We start from the raw sequence: 20,495 nt of genomic DNA on the forward strand, positions 1-20,495 counted from the left end.
ACATACATTGACTTATGGTCCTGTGGTGGACATGTTTTAGATGGCAGAGGCATTTGAGGATGCACCATAGGAAACCTGGCATGTCGCTCACCATGAGAATGTCAGGGTGACAATATCTTTCTGTCCTGGCAACTTACGGCAGACTCCTGCTTCCCCAAGCTCTAAATAAGGTCCATGGGCTTTTGCTGTAAGTTGAGGTCTGTCTTTTTTAACACAATTCGGCTTAAAAGTTTCCATAAATTATTAGGACAAGTGACACATGTTTCACCTAAGCAAAGAGTATGACATAAGGCTTATCAAGTGATAAAAATGTGCTACACAGCATTTAAAATTTTTGATCGACCACTCAAATGTAAACAGAAGTGCCAAAGAAGATAATAATGATGTTCCATCACATGTATGAAAGGACCTTTACACTACTTGTCAGTTTATAGAAAATCCCTCACTTTAGAGCACTGACTGACAAAAAATGTTTACTTTGCAGCCGACAAAAGAAAAATATTAGCAAATCCTTACCATACTCATAACAAAACTAGAATTTCATCGGAACTCCTTTATAAGCTTTATAACTTTGACAACAGCAACTATGACCTATCAAATTCATACATGACAGGGACAAAACAAGGCACTAGCCAGCAATCCAAACCAAATGGCAGCTCCCCTTCCCAGACCAATTAAAGGTCCCTCTAAATAACTCTTCTTGGAGAAACAGTGTACCAAGTTCCACAAAACCCTTGAAAGTTCAGAAAACAAATTTAGCAAAAAATGCCAAAGAAGAGGGCAGCCATTTTATAGGGCTGGCATTTGTACGTCAAGCAACATGTAGGCTTCCCATGATGACACCACAGCAGTTAAACATAAAGCTACTTAAAAGTGTGGTGTACTAAATCACATGTATTTTCATTACTCAAGTCCTAGGTGTACCTCACTAAAACATTATGATAATTTCCCTCGAAGCCATGACAATAGAGTCTGTACTAATACGCCATGCACATCCCACACTAAACCCCTATTAATGATTCCACAGACACATGCTCATTAAATCTTTCCCAAAATTCCAGATATAACCAGCCCAGAAAGTTTCCAATAATTCAATGTAAAGGTTTTCACATAAAAGTTTTCATATGTTATCAATGAAATCTCTCAAACAAAGAAGTACCAAGTAAAGAAAAAATCTGCAATGAGACAGACTACTTAGAAGCAGTTCCACATAGAGGGAAGCACTCCAATTGAACTGCTGCAAGTGGTCCACATACAACTGAATTAAGGGTTTCCACAAAGAATTGCTGCAAGGTGTCTTGGAGAAAACAGAAAGTATAGGGTATGTATAACAAACAATATGTCTTACTTCAAAATGCTCTCGATTCTGCACAGTCTTCAATGCTGCCATCCAGTCTTCCATCTCCTTCCTGTTGTCAGCACTAAGGATCAGCTTCCGACAAGGAGTTATAATCTGAAAGAGAAACAACAAAGTGAATTGTTGGCTGAGAAAATAAGGCTTTTATGGACCCAGGCAGAGAACCATAGGGAAGTTAGTGCAACCACTCACAAAATGCGATGAGAGAAGAAAGTCTAGTTACACATATTGTAAAGAAACAAAGCAATTTCAATATCTATGACGAAAAAGCAGCAGATACTACTCCATAGTTATGAGCATGATGCTCTCTACATAAGAAATACAACGTTTTAATCTATAATAACTTTTTGTAATTTGAGGGAATTCCTCAAAACCTTACAAAATTATGAGTCATTCTCAATTACATCTTAGAGAGCTTGGTAAACATCCATCAAGCGGGGCAAAGGTTATAGGAGGGTTTGAAATAATTGAACTTCCCAGCCTGATTCTAATAGGACAGATTATGTCACCACTGTTTGAATGAAAACTACTGGATCTATCCTCGTCCAATTAACAATCTTTTTTAATTTAGTCAAAATCCATCCTGTGGATTTTGCAACAAAAAAAAAAGTGAAAAAACTAGGCATCAAAAAATGTAATGCATTTATGCTATTTGAGTCAGATGAAAAAGAGAGACTGGCATTACAATTTCGTTGAATCAAATTTGTATTTTCGAAAAATGTGATTGGATAGTGAAAGTCATCGATTTTATTTTTCCCACAATTTTTAAATTGTGATTTTTGGCCAGAATCATGATATTGCAATGACAAAACACAGTGCTTATGCTAATCTTTATTGAGGACTTCAACAATACTGGTTTTAAAAAATCTGAATTTGTTGCATGTATGCACTACTAATACAGGCCAGACTTCACGATTTTCAACACTTTGTCTCCTAGACTTTAGACCATTTTGCCTCGGTACAAACAAAAATAATTAAACCGAAATATTTGGCCAACACTTTGTACTCAAATTAGCTTACATTGCAAAATAAAAAAACTCAACAAAATATGATACAGTCGGACTTTAAACCTACAATTTACAGCATAAAATTGAATTTCATAAACAGATGTGTAAATACAACCATTTGGTCTGTGTAGCATAAAAGTGTACTACAGTCACAAAATCATCCTGGCAAAAAAAACAGCAGAGCAATGTTTATAACAGTCGAACCTCTCCATAACCTGATAGCAGCAGGTAACTATTTAGACCCCTCATTAGAGCTTGTGCCCTATTTGTCTATGAACTTTTCAAATAAAATAAAGAAAATTAGGGAAGAACATGATACTAATCACCAAACAGGTTTGAACAATCTTAACCATTCCTTATGAAAAGATAGATGTAATACAGCATTGTCAGAATGTACCCCTATTTCACAAGCAACATATCTTAAACCTATTCAGTCTAGTAATCCCTTAGGGTTAGCCGTGGATGTATGTACAGCCATCTATAAGAAATTCTTTCCGGACTCCATTATACCTAAAATAACATGGATTAGAAACACTTTCCTCAAAGAATGCAAGGTGCCAAAGACCTGAAAAAAACAGAGGGAGGGAATAGGGGGGCTGCAATCTATCTGAGCAACCTCTCGAAAAACTCCCGCAAGTTACCCTGCACCCAACTCAAACTGCTGTATTTTGTAAGACTCTGTTGACGACATCTGTTGCAGGCTCTACTACTTCCCCACTAAATGCCATCAAAACGCCACCTCTTAAACGCAAACGTAATGAAGGCAAAAGGAAGAGAGGAGAGGCCAAGACTGTCAAGCCTTGCACCAAAATAGTAATCTCATCCACTAATCCAGTCCCAATCGTGCCCCTGACACTGACGTCAGTCTCGTTTTATGGAATATTTGTAAACCTTTCTTTGATAACATGGAATTCACACTGAAGGAATTTCAGCAAGCAGTATTTAAACCTTTTAAACGAAAAAGTGCAAAACCTGCGCAATCTTCAACGTAACCCTCAGCAGACCCATCCTATCCTAGCCCGCACCCACCCGCACCCACCCAGAGCTTGCCCTGTACTCACAGTCAATGCACCAAGTGTCCCCAATGTTCCCAGCCAACCTGTGCCCAGATGTCAAGTCAACCAGAGGCACATCTCAACCATGCTTACATCGTGCAAGGTCCAAGCCCAAGTGAGCAACAGCGGCATGTGAAACCTAGGGGGTATGAAGTCACTGATTATAGACACATGGCCCGCTTGTAACTGCCCCCCAGCTGCATGCCATATGTTGTAGTCTTCGCTGGCATCACCCCCCCCGAGTGAAGCCCCTCCTGAAGACTGTCAAACACTTAAATGGAGAGTCACCTATTGGCTTGTGTAAAAATCAGGCTAGAGGAATGATTGGTGGATGAAATTCTTATGGTTCGTAGGGTTAGATCGGTTGGCCATGCCCCCATGTCTATTCAAGGAGATTGTGTTGTTATACATTTTAGACGTCCTTCGCTGGTTAACTCCCTTCTTCATCACCTGGATTACCTAGCTACTGACCACACTAAGATTTGTGCACTTCCCCTTGGTTTCTTCTACTGCCCACTACTTCCACCGGGGTAAATCATTGGGTTGACCGGGCAAGGAGCTGTGATGTTCAGTCACCCTTCAAACTTCTACGTGCACGAGAATCGATTAGCACTGCTTGCCGGGCTCTCAGATTATGACTGATTTGCTCCATTGACAGTTTCCACTGCTATATATGTGCCTTCTGTTGGACTAGTCTCTTCAGCAAGGGCTCGCCATATGACACTTCTACACACTCCAAGTCAGCTAGGCCAGGTGGCGCATTTTTTTATAGAATAGAGCCAGCATCGACAAGAAACTGGACAATGTTGACTGGCTAGACATTGTCAATCAGTCCGACGTGGTGTGCTGCCAAGAAACATGGGCTCTAAAAATATTTGATGTAAATGGCTTCCAATCTTTCTGTGTTCCAGCTAAACCTTCTTTATCTGGTCGACCAAAGGTAGGGTTGGGAGTGCTTTCTTCCCCTAACCTGTGGAAGTAACAATCATTGAGCTACAGTGTACACTCGGGTATCACATTTTGTAAATGAGTTTTCCTGGTATCCTCACTTTCCTTCTGATAAATGTTTATTTTTTTTTTTTCACAAACCCTCCAGTTGAATTGATTTGGAAATTAGATAGTTTTATTACTTATTTTTCAGAGAGACGCCCTGATAGGGTGACTATCATTTGGCTGGGAGAATTTAATATATCAAAATGTCCACTACCCGGAGACTGTGTTTGCGGCTTAAATGATTGGGAGGGGGGGGATTTATCTCATTTTCTGCACAGCCCCTATGCTCTGAATCAAATTATTACTAAACATAATCTATTATATAACCTGGATTTTGTACATGAGAGTGTGTTACACCCCCAACGTTTACAGGGAAAGGTGGCGGCTCCACCTTCAATTTCTTATTTTTTCCTCCCATCTATTCCCTTTAATCCTAGAATCAACAATTTAGTCATCAAATATCAGAGATCATAATCCAGTTTGTATTTGTGTATCCTGTCCTGCTATTGAATTTCCCACTTCCATCTGCCCCGCCACTTTACAACACGGCAAAAATAAGGGGATGTGTATTAAATGGATAAATGTGGATCAGGAAACGTTTTTCACTGACCTTGTCAATGATAGGAGAGAGAATGTGATGCGTTGCCTTTCTTAGCTAGCAGAGCCACAATTAGTTCTGGGTTGGTTTAATGATCTGTGTAAATCAATGTCCAGTTTGATGATCTCCAAGAAAACTCCCATTGTACCACCCATCACTGATGGTTCAATCACACCTGCATGGATGCCTCTAAAACTGACTATTAAGACCTTTCCCAGAAACAGTGAGGATATCAATCAAGCCAGTAGGTCCTACAAGATGACTCTTCAAACTAGGAGGAGGGAAATTAGAGAGAAGTCTTGGTAGGACTTACTTTAAGCTGCAAAATTCAGGGATTCTTAAGCCTTTTGGTATATGATAAGTCAACCCTACTTCTCAGATGAGAAAAACTCGAAAATTGATTGCCACATTTCACCTGAAGCCTGGCTGTCCCACTTCTACAGTATCTTCGAGGACAAATCATCCAATCCCCCTGTCTCAGGCCCTTTCACTGAACCCTTAGCTGGCGATATTTCCCTTCCTTGCCTCAAGAAGTTGTAACTCACTCGTCTCCTCCATTGATGTTAGTGACGTAACACTGACCATTCAAAAGATTACCCCTGGTACGGCCCACTGGGCCCAGATGGGGTCCCAATCATGTTTTTAGGCAAAATACAACTTTCTGTGCTCCTCAACTGATAAATGTGCTCTGAGCCACCCTTTTACCCGAAATACCAAATTCCTGGAGGAAATCTACCATTGTCCCCATCTTCAAGAAAGGCGACAGAGGGAATCCCGCATTCTATTGTCTGATCTCGCTGTTGGACTCCTCTGTCAAAATCTTTAGTAGGGTGATTCGTCAGAAATTGGATGATTGGGTGGAAGATAACGGTTTCCTGTCTGATGTGCAGTTCCGTTTTCGACCAGGCAAGGACACAGTGGAGCAGTCCCTTAATATGCTCCTGCTCACAGGGAAGTACTTTAAGGCCAAGGCAGGGTCATTACATCTCGCTTTGATGTACCCTATCGAGTGTGTTAGACCTTGTGGACAGGGGCAGGTTGTGGGACTTAATGAGTAGTGCTAGGATTATTAGCTCCCTGACTGATCTTCTTAAGCACCCACACTCAAGACACCCTGGCCCAGGCTTGGTACGGTGCCGAAAGGGAATGTACATCCCCTTTTGAGGCCCATAAGGGGGTTAGACAAGGGTGCATTTTAGCTCCCTTTCTATTCCTCTTTTACATTAACACTTTGTACCAAGTTCTACTGCCCAAAGAGAGGGACCTGCCCAGGATAGGGGACATACCAGTGCCTGTACTCCTTTACGCAGACGATGCCCTGTTGTCGCACACTGCGAACGGTTGCAGCTTCTCTTGGCGTCCTTTAATGAGTTTATGGGAGACCTGAAGCTAAGGATTATTCACACAAAGTCATTTATTATGACCTATGGCCCTAAATATACTTGCTCTCGCAGGTTTACTATCAATAAGATTCCCATTACCAAAGTTACAAATTTTTATTATCTTGGGATCATGCTAGATTGCCATTTTAAATGGGACAAGCTTCCGGCCCAGAGATGGCTTGAAATAGAAAATGCAGCCGAAACTCAAACAAAAACCAAATAAGGAATTGATTTCTTGTTAAAAATCTAAATGCTTATCACTGGGCACTTAACGGGTTGGAGTCTGGGGGTATGCTGTGGTCCTTTACAAACAATTGAAAATAAATGTCTGTCTAGACTTTTGACAGTACCTACGAGTAATGCCAACATTATCACCCACACTGAGGTTGGTTTTCATTACACTGAGGATGTGATCAATATGGTACCACTCTTATGGGTAAAAAGTAGGCGTTTCCCTTTCCCAAAACTTTCTTGCCAAGTCCTCGCTGACTGCATTAAATTAGATCATGAGGAAAAGATTGTCTGGCTAGCTTACATAGGAAAATCCTTTGCAGATCTTGGTGTTCCACATTTATTCCACTCACCTAGTGAACTTGATGGTAACTCGAAGACACTCCTACGCTCCCTTTTTCAACACAACAAGGATTTAAAAAGGACTAATAAGACCCAGGCTATGGACACTGTTGGAAATGGGGTCTCAAGATGGCAGTGGTCTGCACCCTTTCTAAGTAGGGTACCGCAATTCTAGTCAGGGTAAGTGCTGTGTACACTAAGTTTACCTGTGCTGACCCTGTGGTACTGTGGCATAAAGCAGTCAGGCTAAACTAAAGAGGCAATGTATAAAATATTTGCACACACACACACACATAGTAACACAATGGAAACACTACAAAAGTACTCCAATGTGTTGTCAGGCATGAAGGTTCTCTGGACCATCTCCCTGTCACCAAGGGAAACTAGAGTTATCTATGCTGGCTCCCCAACACAACCTGGGACCAACTCCTCAGCAAGTGCTACACACGCCATCCCCAGGGACTGCCCCCCCCCCCCCGGTGGGGGGGCTGTACTCACTTGGGACACTTGGGATCCCCCTTGAAGTGCCCTTCCTGACTACAGGCGAAACACTTCAGGGGTCCCTTCCCTGCAGGCTTTCCTGAGGGGAACCAACCCTAATTTTCAATAGGGAGTTGGGAAACCTTACTTTTGGATCTAGGTTGGGGCCTTTAGAGAACTCTTTACTTTTATTTTTGCCCCCCGTTTTCTGTTGGGGACCCAGCCCACTCTTGGCTGAGTCTCCCACTTACAGGTTCTTTTGAATCCTGGTGTTGAGCCAGCTGTCCGCCTCCTTAGCAAGCTTCCTGGGGTCAGTCAGCTAACTATCAATCATGTGCTGGCGTAGCTCTGGAAAATAAAGACTAAACGTGCTCTTTCCGCAGTCAAATTGAACAGCCACTCATCGTCTGTTAGCTCACTGCCGCTCACGAAACCATCTAGTGCTCTGCAGAAAGAATCCACACATTCTATCCATGTCTGGGAATCAAGTTTCTCACATGTCCTAAACTTCTGCCAGTATCTATCTGGGGTCAGACCATATCTGCTGATCAGGACTTCCTTCATGTCGCGGTACCTTAACTGGGTAACTGGCCCTAGTGCCAACAGGGTGTACCGCCCCTCCACTGAAAAGTGCTTTCACAAGCCTTCCCCCCAACCTCTATCAGGAACCCTGTGCACGTGTAAAGCTGCGTCATAGCCTTGAAACCACTGAGCAATGTCAATTCCCATTTGATAGTCAGCCACCACACTCTTGGGTATATGTACCTTTCCCTCAGACTGCACTGAAGATACGCTGCCACCATCTGTGCTGGACTTGGCTTTCAAATCCAGCTCCTTCAAATTCAGTTCTTGAATCAAAAGCATTTTTTTCCCTACAGGGCCAATCTATCTTTTTCCAAAACCACTTTGAGTTTGTCAAGCTACATCCTGCGCTTCCTTTCTTCCCACCTGCCTTTCAACTCTTCAGCAGACAGACTTTTAGATGAAACACTAGTGCTAGCTCTGGAGAGAGCTCTTCCACCATTCAGGCTGGCCCCCCAACCCACAGGCAATGCTGGGTCTTTCAGTCACTCCAGATGCAAGCTTGGTTCCTCCTCCTCCAAAACAACATCATTCTTATCCTCTGGGTGTACAGCTGCATCCCCCTGGCTGCTAACCAGGCCATCAGTGCCTTTTGCAGCTACCCCTTTCTAGTGGGGCCCTTAAAAGAACACTGGAGCTCCCTGCAGAAACCTTTGTGCTGGAACACTGAGTAGGCTTCCAACTTCCAAATTCTCCTGTTCAAACTCCAATACTGCAGGTATAGATGATGGCTCTCCAGACTGAGACATGATTGCAAAAACTCAAAAAGGTTGCAAAAAAGAGAAAAAGAAAAAAAGTATGCTGGTTTATGAAATGAGATATGGAAGTAGCGTACACCAACCACTGTATATAATGCATAAATACATGTCCTATCCTCACCGCTGATCACCAATGTTAGAAATGGGATCTCTAGTTGGTAGTGGTCTGCACCTTGTCCAAGTAGGGACCCACAATCCTAGTAAGGGTAAGTGTAGTACACACAAAAGTTACCTGTGCTCACTCTCGGGTAGCTTAGCAAGGAGCAGTTAGGCTAAACTAAAGAGGCAATGTATAAAGTATTTGTGCACGCACGCACACAAAGTAACACAGCGAAAATACTATAAAAGTACTCCACACCAGTTTAGAACAATTGCCAATATTTATCAGAGTTAAAGACCAAAACGACAGAAATCGAACATACACAATTCAAGATATGAATTTCTAAAGATTAAATTAAAATGCAGTGCTTGGAAGCCTGTAGCAGAAACTTGAGCTATCTGGTCACGCTTGACCGAGACAAATCCAAAAGTTCAGGCCAACCGCGACTGAGCATGGGCCGGCTACAGGAATCATGCAGACTCCCTTACAGTACCTTGGATGTGTCAGGAACCAAGGATGATGCATCGCGCAGTGGGGGCGAGGTGTTGCGGATGCAGGTGAGGCGCCAGTTCCTTAAGGCAGTGCAGGGTCTTTGAAGCTATCCGAAGCTCCGGGACTATGCGTTGTGGACAGGAGGTGATGCGTCGGTTTCGGGTGCGAGACCTCGGTTCCCGAAGGCGACGCAGTGTTGATGATGCGTCAATGTCGAGAGTGCAGGGCGTTGATTCCATGGTGTCGAAATTGAACTGCTGGGCTAAAGGCGATGCGTCGATCGAAAGTCACGCAGGGCCGGGCACATACCGGAGTCGAGATGGTGCACCTTGGTCCGGTTGATGATGCAGTGTGAAGACTCACGCAGCTGCGGTACTTCGGAAGTGCTTACAGCAAAGGCGGGCTGCGCTGAAGTCGAGGTTGTTGCGTCGTCCAATTAGGGACCGTGTCCATGGCTTCGGTGCAGGCAGTGGCGGTTACGGCGAATTGACAGAGATGCACCGGTTCTGGACTGACACTTTGGATCGATGCGTCGGTTTTTTGGTTGCAGCATCAAATCCACCCCAAATGGTCTAGGACAGTGTTTGGCACCACTTGGCAGGTCAGGACGCACAGGAGCCCAAGTGCTGGTTGTAAGATGCAGGTGCAGTATTTGATGTTCCTGAGACTTCAGCAACATGAGAGAAACTTTAGAAAGCAGTATGCAGAGAGTAAAGTTCAGTCCTCTCACTTCCAGGCTTGAACAGCAGATAGCAGACCAACACAGCAAAGCAAGCAGCAAAGTGGCAGTCCCTCCTGGCATTACAACAGCTCTTCTTCCTGGCAAAATGTCATCTGCCCAGAAGTGTTCTGAGTATATGCTGTCAGAGGTCCAGTACTTATACCTATTTTAGCCTTTGAAGTAGGGAGACTTCCAAGACAGGTCTCTGTAGTGCACAAGACCCTGCCCTTCCAGGCCCTGGCTCCAGCCACACTACAAGGGGGTATGCAGCTCTTTGTGTGGGACTAGGAACAGTCCTATTCAGGTGCAAGTGTCAGCTCCCCCCACCACTCTAGCTCAGGGAGACCCATCGGGCTGGTGATGGCACACCTCTGTTCCCTTTGTGTGTGACTGTCTAGAGTGAATTCACAAAGCCCAACTGTCATCCAACCCAGAACGTATGCTAGGGACAGACAGAGGCCCAGAGTGGTTAAAGTAAGAAAATGCTGACTTTCTAAAAGCAGTTTTTTCAGACCTGCAATTTAAAAACCAACTTCACTAAAATATGTGTTTTTAAATTGTGAGTCCAGAGACACCAAACTTCAATTTTCTATCTTCTCCCAAATGGAAGATACAATCGTAAAGAGTTACAAGGCAGTTAGAGATAGGCCTTGCTATAGTGAAAAATAAATTTAACAGTTTTTCACTACCAGTACTTGCAAAACTTAAAAGTACATGTCCTACCTTTTAAATACACTGCGCCCTGTACGTGGGCCTACCTTGGGCCTACCTCAGGGGTGCCTTACATGTAATAAAAGGGATGATTTGGGCCTGCCAAGTAGGTGAACTTGCCAGGTCAACATGGCAGTTTAAAGCTGCAGGCCTGAGACATGTTTTCAGGACTACTCATGTGGGTGGCACAATCAGTGCTGCAGGCCCACTTGCAGAATTTGATTTACAGGCTGTGGGCACACACAGTTCACTGTACTAGGGATTATTAGTAAATACAATATGGCAATCATGGAGAAACCAAATGCTAATACATTTTAGACACAGAGCACATGCACTTTAATAGTGGGTAGTAGTGGTAAAGTGCCAGAGTTCCAAAACCAGCAAAGACAAAGTTCACCACACCGTCAAAAACAGGAGGTCAGGGGCAAAAAGACAGGCGAAACCACGCTAGAAGATGCTAGGTCTAACATACACTATACGCCACAATATGGAAATGATATTACCCTCTAATTCTAAACCATATTTAGTCTGGATCCCCAATCAGGAAAACAGATTTCACTTTACTCGTTTTAGGGTGAGTACAGTTCACTTTTTTTTTCCAACTTTCCACAACAGGGTACTTGGTTCCCTTTCCTGCCCTGTTGTCTTTGTAATAACACTAGAAACCAATCTTTTATCCAGTTTATGTTTTTTGTAGTTTTTACATTTCCCCCAGAGTTACATTTTTACACCCCATTTTACGCATCAATAAATCTAGATTGGCTAGAGCCTTAGATTTCTGCAGTGTTTGAACAACAAATATATTTGTCATGCTGTCGTTAGTAACATATTGTACTCCCTTATGGTAAATGGTTAACGCTGTCCTGCTTTTATTGCGCCTTTTTGTACCATTGATGTATTGCTGCACTGCTCGTAGTTGAATTGTATATTTTTACCTGCTTTAATTGCACCTTTGTCATATCTTATTGATGCATTGTTTGTACTGCTTGCATTTTAACTGCACATTTTTACTGTATTTTTACATTTGTGTTGTCGTCTTTGATGGTTATGTTAGCCAAATAAAGTATACTGACTGACTGACCATAGATAATGGGGTACTGGAACTGCCTTCTTCCTAGACCCCTCTGCAGCATTTGACACCACGGACCACACAACCTTACTCAATCGACTGAAGCAGCTTCCCATTAGATATAAAGCACACTAATGGCTCCTTTTCATCGAAAGCGACTGTATTGATCAATGGAGTGTGACAAAGATCGTCTCTACTTCCTTTGTCATTTCACATTTTTTAACTTTATCTGAACCAAATGTCCAATGAAGGGGAAAATATATGCCGTCACGTATACATGGCAGCTATATGCTATTGCCATAAAACATTTCTAATAAAAAAAAATAACAAATCGTATAATTTAAATAGAACAGTGTGGGTGCCTTTTTGCAGGCAGGTGTACCAAGAACAAGCATTTATTGTTTTAATGCACTTCACAGGAAAATATCATTCTAAACTGCACACGAAGAGGCACTATTGGCTTTAGACTACTGTAATCTGAAGAACAATGACTACAGAACATAAAAAAGTTAAAGAAAAAAAAAAAAGAACTGGTCCACCAGTCCTGTCACTGAAATGCACTTCTTTTTAGGTGGATGTGTGCATGTAATCAGAAAAAAGCTGTCACTCACATGACAAGATTGCCAATGGCTGAAGTGTGTCGGCCTACTGCCCCATGCTGGATGTGTGGTGTGCAGAATCAAAATGTGAATGACACTGAACAAGGTAATGAATAAAGAGAGCTGATCAAAAGCAATTTTATGAGTTTATGGATCTATAAAATACGTCTTTTTTATTTCTTAATTTTTTATTGCATAAGAGAGCGTAAAGAAACTAATGCCGTCTTTTGGCCAGACCATAAAAAGTAACCCATGGTGGCACTCACCATTGTCAAAAATGTATGCACATTTGGGCCAAAGGACCCAGTGATAACTGCTAGCATTTACAAGTTTGATGCATATGGCTGGAGGCTGAGCTTAACTGGTCTGTAAGATGAATGGACTAGAAACAAAGTGTGTCCAAAGCCTACACCCTGGCCCTCGACCTCAGAGCACATGCCCAGATATATATCTGTGGGCATGTAGCTGGGTACAGGGCGTGGCCTAAGACAAGGCTCTCCACCTATAGCCTGATGTCAATGGCCAAGGCCATGTGCAGTGGCTTTAAGTGGTTGGAGGAATGAGTACAGGGCAAAGTCATAGGCCATGACCCAAAGCCAGTCCGACCCAAAGCCAGTCTTCTCTAAGTGGCAGGGAGTATGTGGATATAGAAACTGAAGTCAAGGCTATGAACACTGGGGATGCTGCTGAGTGCAGCTGGTTTGTTGGTAGCAGAGGCTCTGCCAAAGGGCATGAGCAGTGGACTCGGTTGGCAAGAGGGGGTTGAACACAAGTCCTGCACCCTGATTCTGTTGAATTTGCTGTGCAGTGGCAAAGCACAGGTGATTTGGTGGTTACAAGGGATTTTTAAAGGATATGCCTGAAAGAAACACACTTCACCAAAACCCCACAGTGCAGGACCAAAGTATGTGTGCAGTGGATGTGTGGAAAAAGGACCGGGTGACAGGTATGGCTGTAGGTCAATCTATGCACTCAAATACTACTGTGCATAATGGAAGACGTTGAACAGCTTGTTTGAGTGGTATACTGGCTGGACGCAAAGTGTGCCCAGAGAACAGCCCCTGCACCCCAAACCAGTGGGGAAGGTCAAAGGAAGCACACAGCTGGTGTGGGTAGTATGGGGGCTGGGTGCAGGGAATGGCTTATGGTAATGCTATGCGGTAAGTTCTCATTTTGTACGGCCAAAGGAATGAAAGGCTCTATGGACAGAGGGGCCTGAAAGGTCAGGACATTTATGCAGTTGAAATGCTTATCAGTAATACATGGTTCGGAGTGCTCCTTTAGAGCAATGCTCTCGAATGTTTCTAGTTGGAAGCTTCTTGAAGTTGGGTGGGTGTATGATTTTATGTTTGCTTTCTCTGTTATATTGCACTAAACCTTCCTGGGTACAACACAGTATAAGTTAGAAAATAATTCTTTAGTGCAGTCTGAGAGAATAAGGGAAAATCAACCATGTACAGAGCCTAGTGCTGGCAAACATGCAGATGAACAAAAATAAAACAAATTCTAATGGCAGATGTCACCATCCCAAGCTGCAAACACATGTCACAGCACTCACAGGCACATGCAGATAGGTCAAAGATACCATAAGGAGATACCACATGGGGAGTAGCCTCACATGTATGAAACTGTGTACTTAGAACAATACCTAGCTGCCTAGACAGTAGTTAGGTATCCTGCACATGAGACAAATGCCAGACATGTCAGCAGCAATCCTAAAAATAAGCAAGTGTATGGTGATAATAGCCAACTGTTCAGAACATTATTTGCATGTGCCACTTGCCTACACATGTGGCAAACACCACGCTCCTCCTCCTCCTAACATCATTATCAACTTAAGCTTTATTCGACAGTAAATGTCATAAAAGCATTTCACAATAAAACCACATATCACAAGTTTTAAGAATGATCACTACAATAAAATGTGTGTTAAAAATAAAGTGAATTAAAAACATTAAAAAGCTTATATACATTGTTATTTATATAAATTGATGCTGGTAGATAATAAACAGTTTAAAAAGTCCCAGCTGGACTAGGCAGTACACATTGGTATTAATGACAAGAGCCTTCAGTCGTCATTTTACTATAAGGAGCTTAGATCTGACTATCGACATCCATCTAAAAGACTTTGCCATTGACACTGCATACAATACAGAGGGATCGGTACACAATATCCTCATTGCTACAATCGACAGGTAAGTGCCCATGTTTCGCAAATCGGTGCCAGCCAAGCTTTGCGTGGTGCAACATACGCAGGACATACAAATAGGACATGTGCGTATGTTTCTTCTGAGTCAGTGCAGTTTGGGCATTTATCATCAACTGCAGCGGACCATGTGGCTGTAAAAGACTTCAGGGGTAAACAACCTGCTCTAAACTGGAAATACAGTTTGCGCTCTAATGGCTTAGTGATTACATCCCAGTAATTCTCGACACATGGACTTGGTTTTGTTTGTAAGAACTTTCCTGTCAGTGTAGCGGCATCACTTGTTATCCACTACAGATAGATGGCCCTCATTCATTCATTTACTCACATTCACTCAGTCCTGTAGCAGCCCTACCTTCTCAGTCCTAGATCCTGTAGGCCTATCACAGGACCAGTGGAACCAAAGTTTCTCCATTTAGTAACCTTAGCCTATCTCAATGCCCTAGAATTATCCAATAGAAAAACCTAACAACTGTAGCATTTTAAAGGGACTGCACTGTCCTTAGTTAGAAAACCAATCCCAGTGCTTCTACAGGCACTACTACTATGGTTACCCTTTCCTAAGCATCCCCCACTAAACAGATGGCACTCATTCATTCACATTCTCACTCACTCAGTCTTTTTCCCTGAGCAGTCCTAGATTCAGTAAACCCAGCACAACTTATTATTAATAACCAATATTTCCATAAAACAATTTTCTGCTTTAAATGTTCTCTCTGCCCTATTATTTGATAAACAGTGTTTAATGATTTCTTATTCTGTCAGATACTTGATCCCTCTCACTGTAGCACCTCCTCCCTTTTATTTCCTTCCATCTGCTGTCCCACGGCCCTCTTCTGCTTCTACTCACCAGAATACCTGAGGGCTCCATACTCACATGCCGAAAAGACCCCTAAACCCTGCAGCACACAGCACACTATCATCCTACCCAGTTAGGTACAAGCGAATTGTGAAAGACCATCTTGTCCACTACTTTCCTTTCCTAGCTCTTCTTTTCCCTATCTCCTGCCATGGTTCCCATATTGGATATACGTCTAGTTCTGTTGGTGGGAGTGCCCCTCTTGCTGATGTATACAAAACAGTAAAAATTATTGAAGCTACATACAACCAAAGTAACAGAACACTCTTTTCATTTAAAATCATTTACAAATTGGGGAGAGGAGTTGGCCTAACGGCTAGGGCGGTCGACCTCGAGTCTGGGGAACTGGGTTCGAGCTTCGGCAAGGACGCTGAACATACTGTGATTCCGGGCAAATCACTTAATCTCCCCGTGCCTAACAACAACAACAAATGAATGTGTCCTCATGTAATGCAACTGGTGCTATGTAAAGCGCTCGGATACCCGATTCGGGTCAAGATCACGCTATATAAAACTCTGTTGAAAACAAAAATCTGAACTAGTTTAGTTTTCATTGCTTTATTCAGCTGCTGTATTCAACTGTATTGTTTTATTACTGTACCAAGGGTTTAAAAAATGTGCTCGCTCATTGCATTTAATAGCAAGTGGCTCTGTAGACCTCCATTCTTTATATGTACGGTCAATCTCGACCAATTTGTTTGAGGTATGGCAGCAGGTTCACCAACAAGATGAGGAGAAATCTCATACAATGCATCAGAAAAACATGCTCAGAATATAGTGTGACAGAGTAATTTATGAATATTTGCACCGTAGCACAATAAATCACACACAGTGAAATGGGATACACAAACCACATATGACATTTATAACAGAGAAGTCCTCATATAAAGTGTGTAGTGAAGATACAAACGATCTACAAAACACTTCAGCAAAATAAGAGATATAACAACAATCCTATAAAATACACTTGGGCAAAATAAACCACACATCACCACTTAAATGCGTCCCTTCTCATCCTTTACCTTTATTTTGCTTGCTTTTCCAGAATATGAACATCTGTCCAATTCTGCCTCATTGTCTGGACTGAATACTTCATTCCCTCTGCGAGGGAACAAATTTGAAGAAGCATTTCAACCTAATTGGTCAATTCCACTGAGTTATAGGTGCAGCAAACAGGGGGTAATTAGCTGGACATTTTTGCACTGCACAAAGACTATAGGAAGAACCATGTTCTTGACCAGCGGGCAACATTCCCCATCTAGCAGTGCTTAAGGGGAAGAGACTAGTAACATAAAGCAATCACCTAACAAAATATAACATTTTGCTAAATGTGTTAGAAAGCAATACATGGTATCTTAAATATAATTACATTAATGAAACTACTCTATAGCTGCAACTCCTTTGCCTGTTCCTCAACTGATCCTTCTAGGAAGTATTCTGCTACATCACACTTTTCAGAACAGTTCTCACTTCAACTGAACATCCACCATGGGGTATTCCAAAAGGAATGTTTTCCCAATTTCAATGCAAGAATCCTCTGAAGCTGACTAAGATTTCTTAGGCAGTGGTTTTTATTTTATCCTACCTCTCAATCCTACTCCAAATTCCTTACTTCACTTGGAGGAGTACATCTATATTCTAGCATACTCTAACAATCTAACAATATAGGTAACCCATGTGCAGGAAGTTGGGCATTCGATACTCAACGTCCTGTTTAACCACATCTTGCCAGACCTCCCAAAAAAGCCCTGGGAATCAAGTAACTCTGAGCTCACCGTAAACTACATTTGGGTGAACATCAAAAATACCTTATTGAACTGAGTGAATACATTCTCTGTACACCCTCTCTAAGTGAAAAACATTAATAGTTTCCTTGAAATAAATAACTCTCTGCTCTCCTTGTAAATCATACCTGAGTAAACTCTGAAGTAATTTTCTTGGGAACTTAGATTCTCTCTGCATTCCATGAAAAACACATGAGGATAAACTTCACAAAGAGCCTTCTGGGAACTGAATGAATCTTAGTTCCTTGGGGAATAGGGAGTAGATACCCACCAGCGATGTACTCTGATCACTGGGTCAATTCTTAACGCAGAAAAAACACAAACTACAACTTAAACACCTCATCTGGATTGACCATCCAAGGACAAAGACAGTACACCTCACATTAACAGTAATGCCAAGGATCTATTAATAGGTCATTGTGAATAGTTTCTGTAATGTATACAACCAACTCTTCCTCCCCATGCAGTACCCCTCGCTTTTGATTGCTCATAAATTCAACTAAGAACGCGTCAGGTTTCAATTTTGCACATTGTTAAAGACAGGAAACAATGTTTCTTACTGAATAACATACTGATGTGATAATTTGTTTTGCACAGTGAGACACACAGACAAATTACATGAAACAGCTTAAGATCTAAGAAAATGGATTAGCTGTATTATCCTGCAATGTAAATTCAAAAACGCAATGGCTTATCCAGTACACAATAGACTGCTCACCATGTATAAAAGTTGCATTAACAAAACTGAATTTATCAACACATCAGTCTCCTTCCATCATATCCCTCATGAGAAACCGTGGCATTGTACATGATTGTTTTCAACCAATGTTCATCACAACTAAAGCACCTAACTGCTCTGTGTATACTTTTACTTTTCTTATGTTTGTATAGATCATATACAACTATTAGAGCGACACATACCTTCACATCTGTACCTCTTACTCATTACCTATTTGGGCATCATAAAAGGCGTACTGGGTACACTTTTCAATGATGTATAAAATGTCAATATGGCATTGAAGGGGTTAATGATAGCACTCTGAGCTAACTAATGAAATATGTTTGTACTGCCCGCAATGCTCCCACAAGACACTCCAATATAGCATATTGGGCCATAAATATCACATTCATCTAACACAGGTAGAGAAGCCTACAGTTGACTATTACACTCACCAGAGAGTGCAGGGAGAGTCCAAAACATTAAGGCACAAACTCTGTACATAACACAACTGAAAGAACACTTTTCATTCACCAATGGGGCCCAGGTATGCCATATAGCTGGCTCTTGCAAGGCTCACAACAGCACTACACTCTAAGAAACAACACAGACAAACTTTCAACATGAGACAGGATACACAACATGGTAGCGTTTAACGCAATACATTTGAAATAACTCTTAATATACATTCACAATGGCTTTGTATGCCCAATAGAGTGCACAGGACCAAAGAGCCATCGTCACCAAGAGATCCCTCTTTTACTAGGCAACGAGCTTGTCTATCGACAGAGAAGGGGTATATGGACTTGTTACTTCTAGCATCAAAAGTCAAAATTATATGTAGGCAACTCAATTAATATGACTGCCACCAAACAAAGGACAGTTCAAGAAACAATAATAATAACCTATCAACATAAAGTTTATCAGACACACGTCTCAGATAGCAAACTCAGAATCAATGTGCAACGGCAGGAGAATGCTATGTGAATGGCACAGACTATGCCATACAAACGTTGATAGCGTTAGAAAGGCAGCTAACTAGGCACAAAATGCACTGTGAAACAGAAAACCAGGCTTAAACAGTCTTTAAATATTAAGACGTTTCGTTAGTTTGAACGAGGCCCTACAGGGGGTCAAGAAATAAAAATCATACACACCTCAGTAAAACATTGATAATTTCTAACAAAAATGTAGACTAACAAACTCAAAACAGAAGAGCACATAAAAGACAAAATACAACGCAAGACTGAAGCCAGGAGAAACGCACAGCGTGGCAATGTGCAACACGCGGATCAGAAAAATAGCAAGCAGAGCAAGAAAAAAAAACATAATGTGTAAAGCAAACCAATTGCAAAATACAATATGACACAGCACATTACACCTGCTGTGAGGCTGTAAAACAGGGACAATGGAAAGAGTAAACCCTAAACAGACCAAAATAGGACTTCAAATCACACCTAAAGATCCCCTAACTCCTGAAAAACACAACAGCAGATCATGTTTAACATATAATGCAATTGACGGCGCCACACTAAAAATACAATGTCACACAGAAAATATAATGTAATTGCATGACAGTGCACAGAGCATATAAAATAAATAAATGAAAATAAATTGTGACAGCGAAAAAACAAACCACACATAAATGACTGCTGGCACACCACATGTGATCTTCAACGTGGCATGGCAAACCACACCAAACCTTTTTTTATATACAAAAAAGATTTAATTGACAATCTGAAATAGGTTCATAACTGGAATATAGGACGGCAAAAATCGAGGCCTAACATGCAATTGTACAGCATGAATACACAAGGGAGACATTGGCTAGTTCTCTAGTCTATCGTTGGGTGAAATGCACAGGAGTCTGGCTTCATAGCAGTATCCAAGATTGTCTTTGGATGTTAGTAACAAGGAAAACAAACAAGCATTTTCAATGCAATAGGTTTTGCTTTTGCGAGTGTTTAAGCGATTGACATTGTAAATGACAATGCCTTTTATTTATGTGGTTTAAACTCAACAAATATATAAAAGGCATTGTTATTTTTAATGCCAATAGCTCAAACTCTCGCAAATGCGTGAGAACTTTAATGTTGGCCGCGCCCCTTTCTTTAGACGCTGCTCGCCGTATTCAGGTTATAGTGAGCAGCGTCTAAACAAAGGGGCACAAACAATATTAAAGTGAAAGCACATATGGTGCGCTTCCAGACAGAGCAAAACCAAATAATTAATTAAGGAACGTTCTGCATCGCAGCTTTTAAAGTGAAAGCGGCCCGCACTATTAATAAATAAGCGTGGCCGCTATAGTTAAAGCGGACCGCGTAGTTATTTAAATAAATTCAGTAGTCAAAACGTACGGCGTGCAGCGATGTCATGGGTGCAATAGGGGAAGAGCGTTAAAGAAAATTGTGCTCACGAACTTATATAGCAGACCGTGTAACACCACCGGTA

At 41.8% G+C, this 20,495-nt stretch overlaps 1 protein-coding gene across 4 annotated transcripts in view; it reads right to left on the minus strand.

Moving 5' to 3' along the window:
• The window catches only part of DGKD (diacylglycerol kinase delta), a 755,036-nt gene that overhangs the window by 588,637 nt on the left and 145,904 nt on the right, over nt 1–20,495 (minus strand). For all 4 annotated transcript variants that reach the window (XM_085634674.1, XM_085634677.1, XM_085634676.1 and 1 more), the window contains one exon: nt 1,349–1,453. In XM_085634674.1, coding sequence (XP_085490800.1) covers nt 1,349–1,453 — 105 coding nt within the window. The remainder of the gene's footprint in view (nt 1–1,348; nt 1,454–20,495) is intronic.

Source organism: Triturus cristatus, chromosome 11 (genome assembly GCF_964204655.1).
Source record: "Triturus cristatus chromosome 11, aTriCri1.1, whole genome shotgun sequence".
In the NCBI taxonomy this organism is placed as follows: Eukaryota; Metazoa; Chordata; class Amphibia; order Caudata; family Salamandridae; genus Triturus; species Triturus cristatus.